General features: G+C 56.4%; 1 protein-coding gene across 1 annotated transcript in view; it reads left to right on the forward strand.

Annotated features, from left to right (window-relative positions):
- SLC29A4 (solute carrier family 29 (equilibrative nucleoside transporter), member 4) overlaps positions 1-2,243 on the forward strand; it is a 4,916-nt gene extending 2,673 nt beyond the window's left edge. Inside the window, exons 6-10 of the mRNA XM_009993686.1 lie at positions 613-878; positions 969-1,104; positions 1,330-1,517; positions 1,786-2,026; positions 2,101-2,243. Coding sequence (XP_009991988.1) covers positions 613-878; positions 969-1,104; positions 1,330-1,517; positions 1,786-2,026; positions 2,101-2,243 — 974 coding nt within the window. The remainder of the gene's footprint in view (positions 1-612; positions 879-968; positions 1,105-1,329; positions 1,518-1,785; positions 2,027-2,100) is intronic.
- Positions 2,244-5,056: the final 2,813 nt, after the last annotated feature.

Here is a 5,056-nt window from a genome sequence, read left to right on the forward strand (position 1 = left end):
TCTCCTGGTGGGAACAGCTATGAATGGGGCATCCAAGGTGGGCAAAAAGCCCCTTCCCCCTGGCTTGGGGGGCAAGAAGGCTGCTCAGAACAGCTGCACCCCTGGGCCAGCACAGCACCTAGGCCCCCACTGGGTTTTCTTCCCCCTGCACACCCTCCCCCTCAGCATTTTGGCAATAATCCCTCCTTCTCTCCTCCGGGCCTCCTCCTGAAGTGCAGCAATCCAGCTTCTACGGGTACACGGGGCTGCTGCCCAAGCGCTACACCCAGGGGGTTATGACTGGCGAGAGTGAGTACCCGCGTCTGCACCCGCGTCCCACCCTGCGGCCTCGGGCTGGGGACCCTCCTCCACTGTCCCCCAGGACCCTGGACAGTCATATCCAGGGGCCCCTGATGTCCCCAGCCCTGCCTGGCCATGTTTGCCAGCAGATCAGGGACCTCCCCAGGGTGTTCCCCAGCAAACCAGGGTGTTTCATGGTTTGTACTTGCATTGCCTTGCTAAGCTCCTCCTCGCATGGAGGCATCACCGCCATATGACGGGGGAAGCTGTTTGGGGTCCCCAAGCCGTGGGGCTTGTCAGGACCCTGTGCCAACAGCTCTCCTGTGCCACCAGGCACCGCCGGGGTCATCATCTCCCTCAGCCGCATCTTCACCAAGCTGCTGCTGTCAGATGAGAAGGAAAACACAGTCATCTTCTTCTTCATCTCCATCGGCATGGAGCTGACCTGCTTCATCCTCCACCTCCTGGTGAAGCGCACCCGCTTCGTCCGCTTCTACACCTCCTGCTCCCACAAGGGCCTCCCCAGGGCCCGGGGGGCTGGCGACCACGGGACAGGCTACCGTGTCCACCACGATGTCACTGCTGAGGACATCCAATTTGTAAGCCAAGGGTGGGTTTCCTTGTTGTCCCCTCAGGGTCCCGCTCCCCACTGGAGCTCAGTACTGGTGTCTCTTCTCTCCCCCACACAGGAGAACCGGCCACGGGGGCAGCCGAGCTCCCCCCAGGGCAGCCCGGGCCCTGAAGCTGAGCTGGCCGGCAGTGGCACCTACATGCGCTTCGATGTCCCTCGGCCCAAAATCAAGAGGAGCTGGCCCAGCTTCAGAGGTGGGTGGTGGGCTCAGGGGAGGGAGAGTTGGGCCAATTTTAGAGCATTTTGTGGGGCAGGATCCCTTCCCCAAGGCTTTGGGGAAGGGTCATCCCTTCTCAACACACCCCAGAACACGGAGCAATGATGTCTTTGGAAGCCCCTGCTGGGCTGCAACCAAGACTTTCAGGCTCTGCAAGGGTCTGTGTGGGTTTTGGCTGAGCTGTGCTGCCCATGCCTGCCAGACATGCTGCTCCACCGCTACGTCGTGTCCCGGCTCATCTGGGCCTACATGCTCTCCATCGCCATGACCTACTTCATCACGCTGTGCCTCTTCCCCGGGCTGGAGTCGGAGATCCACAACTGCACGCTGGGGGAATGGCTCCCCATCCTCATCATGGCCATCTTCAACCTCTCCGACTTCGTTGGCAAGGTAGGAGAGAAGCCAACTCCAACCTGGTGTGGCAGAGGGGTCCCCTCCACCGTGCTGCTTTTTTGTGTCCTCTTTCAAAGGGTCATTGCAACCCCACGGGTATCTAACTAATGTGAGATCACTCGCTTGCCTGGCTGAGGTTGGGCTCCTGCAGCAGATGGTCCTGCCACCAAGTCCTCTCCTCCTTGCTGGCCCATTTTGGGCACCATGTTGCCCTCCCCAGCCACCTCGGCCTTGCTTCCATCACGGTCTCTGCCCTTCCTTGCAGATCCTGGCTGCCCTGCCCTACGACTGGAAAGGAACCCACCTCCTCGTCTACTCCTGCCTCCGTGTGGTCTTCATCCCTCTCTTCATCATGTGTGTCTACCCCAACGGGAGGCCCACCTTTGGCCACCCAGCTTGGCCATGCATCTTCTCCCTGCTCATGGGCATCACCAACGGCTACTTCGGCAGCGTTCCCATGATCCTGGCAGCTGGCAAAGTGAGCCCCGAGCAGCGGGAGCTGGCAGGTAGGACTGAGTCCTCTTGGGAATCCTATGCAGGGTGGCCAGAGCAGCCCGACATTCCTTGTCCCTTCCCACAGGGAACACCATGACCGTGTCCTACATGACAGGCTTGACGCTGGGCTCGGCCGTGGCCTATTTTGCCTACAGCCTCACCAGTACGTCCCACAGCACCTGCTTCTACACAGAGTTCACCAACAGCTCCTTCACATCAGGGTACTGAGTCCCAGGGTGGGGCGATGGGGACAAGACGAGGACCTGCTTTCCACCATGGGCCCCAGCACCCCACTTGGTCAATGTCTCTCCTTGGGGACGGAGCCTGGAACCAGAAAGCTGTCCCAGGGTGGACAGGGACAAGCATCCCATTGGCATGGGACCGAGGCATCCTCAAACAGCCTGTGATGCCCAGGCAGGGGTACTTCTTGGGGTGACATTCCTCCCACCCCAGGGATGATCCTGTTGCTCTTGGGGGAGCTCCCCATCAGTGATGTGCAGTTCCCTGGTGGCGGAGACAGGGGGGTAGGGGTGGGGGGGAGGGAAGGGGTGTGTCTTCTGTTTGAGCCAAACCATTCCCAGGAGGAAACAGATACTGCCAAATCCCAAAGGGAGTAAAACCAGCACTGGGGAGGAGGGCGATGGAAGGCTGAGGAGGAGTAGGATCGAGAGGAAGGAAATGCTCCTTCAGGCCCCACTGGGTCTGGGAAGGTGAGTCCCAGCTTTGATGGTGCTGCAGGTTTTCACCAATAGCTTGAAATCATGATTCCTCCCCAGACACGCCAATCACTGTGGGAAGGAGCCAACTCACTTCTGCTGGTTGGAAAAAAAAATACAAATGTGGTGGTGGTTTTTTTGTTGCATCTCGTTTTGGCTCCCTCTAACTGCAAGAGAGACAGGGTCATCCCTCCCCCCACCCCCTGCTGTGGGTCTGCCCCAACACGAGGGGACAGGGGAGTCTCAAGGCCACAGCACTGCAGATGCCACCCATGGGCCACTGCTGAGCTTCAGGATTTATTGCAAGGGACATAAATGAAGCTGATCCCAAATTAAATGTCTGCAATGATGCCTGGTCTTGGCTGCTGGTGCTGGGCTGAGCTTACAAACACACACAGCATGATGGCTGCTGTCCTGTGGGGTGTCCCTTGTGCTGCTCTTCATCTCCAGGATCCCCTCTGTCACCTGGAGCAGATGGATTTAGCATCAGAGCTCCTGCCAGTCTGAAAACTGCAGGACCTGCTTTCCACCATGGGCCCCAGCACCCCACTTGGTCAATGTCTCTCCTTGGGGACGGAGCCTGGAACCAGAAAGCTGTCCCAGGGTGGACAGGGACAAGCATCCCATTGGCATGGGACCGAGGCATCCTCAAACAGCCTGTGATGCCCAGGCAGGGGTACTTCTTGGGGTGACATTCCTCCCACCCCAGGGATGATCCTGTTGCTCTTGGGGGAGCTCCCCATCAGTGATGTGCAGTTCCCTGGTGGCGGAGACAAGGGGGTAGGGGTGGGGGGGAGGGAAGGGGTGTGTCTTCTGTTTGAGCCAAACCATTCCCAGGAGGAAACAGATACTGCCAAATCCCAAAGGGAGTAAAACCAGCACTGGGGAGGAGGGCGATGGAAGGCTGAGGAGGAGTAGGATCGAGAGGAAGGAAATGCTCCTTCAGGCCCCACTGGGTCTGGGAAGGTGAGTCCCAGCTTTGATGGTGCTGCAGGTTTTCACCAATAGCTTGAAATCATGATTCCTCCCCAGACACGCCAATCACTGTGGGAAGGAGCCAACTCACTTCTGCTGGTTGGAAAAAAAAATACAAATGTGGTGGTGGTTTTTTTGTTGCATCTCGTTTTGGCTCCCTCTAACTGCAAGAGAGACAGGGTCATCCCTCCCCCCACCCCCTGCTGTGGGTCTGCCCCAACACGAGGGGACAGGGGAGTCTCAAGGCCACAGCACTGCAGATGCCACCCATGGGCCACTGCTGAGCTTCAGGATTTATTGCAAGGGACATAAATGAAGCTGATCCCAAATTAAATGTCTGCAACGATGCCTGGTCTTGGCTGCTGGTGCTGGGCTGAGCTTACAAACACACACAGCATGATGGCTGCTGTCCTGTGGGGTGTCCCTTGTGCTGCTCTTCATCTCCAGGATCCCCTCTGTCACCTGGAGCAGATGGATTTAGCACCAGAGCTCCTGCCAGTCTGAAAACTGCTGCAGAAGTGCAACACCTTTGCAGGCAGCAAGCAGAAGGAGCTGAGCAGAGCAGAAACCATTTGGAGATGTCAACCTCAAAGGCTGCAGCTTTTTGGAACTGGCTGCATCTCCCTGTGCCAGGAGTTGGTGGATGTCACCTCCCAAGGAAGCAAAGCCCAAGGGCTGGAGGCTGCAGGGAGTGCCAGGCTTGGCACCCATGACCCAGCCCCAGCAGCATTAGAGGGTCCCACCATGGCAAGCGCCCACCTGGTTGAAGTGCAGCTCACCCCAAAAGGATCCCCAATCCAGCATTTCACCCTCAAACCATCCTCCCTGTGGGGCTCAGGGTACAGGAGTCACTATGACCATGGCTCCCCCCCAAAGAGCCACATGGCACCTGGGTTGGGTCTTTCCCTGACCACGAAGCAGGGGCTGAGCCAAAAAGCGACCATTGCCAGCAAGGGCTTGAAAAACTCCACAGATCAGGACAAGCAAGACAAAGAAAGATGCTTTGTTGGGTTGCTTTTTTTTCAATTAATTTTTTTTTTTTTTTTATGAAAAAAGATCACACTGAGTTCTCCAACAAACAGAATGCCAAAAAAAAAAGAAAAGAAAAAGCCGTTTTAAACAAAACATAAAGAAAACAAAAACAAAACAGGAAAAAAAAAAGACAAAAACCTGGCTCTCCTTTCCTCTCGATTGTCTGAAATATCCTTGTGTTCCATAGAAGGCAGTGGGTTTTAAGTGCTTTCTATTTAACATTAGCATAAAATCTCTCTCTCGCGCGCTCTCTCTCGCTCTTTTAAAATATGCTCACACAATTTGCTTCTAGAAGTACAGTACACTTTGAGCGGGGGG

This window comes from Chaetura pelagica, unplaced genomic scaffold, assembly GCF_000747805.2.
Source record: "Chaetura pelagica isolate M959 unplaced genomic scaffold, ChaPel_1.0 scaffold213, whole genome shotgun sequence".
NCBI lineage: Eukaryota > Metazoa > Chordata > Aves > Apodiformes > Apodidae > Chaetura > Chaetura pelagica.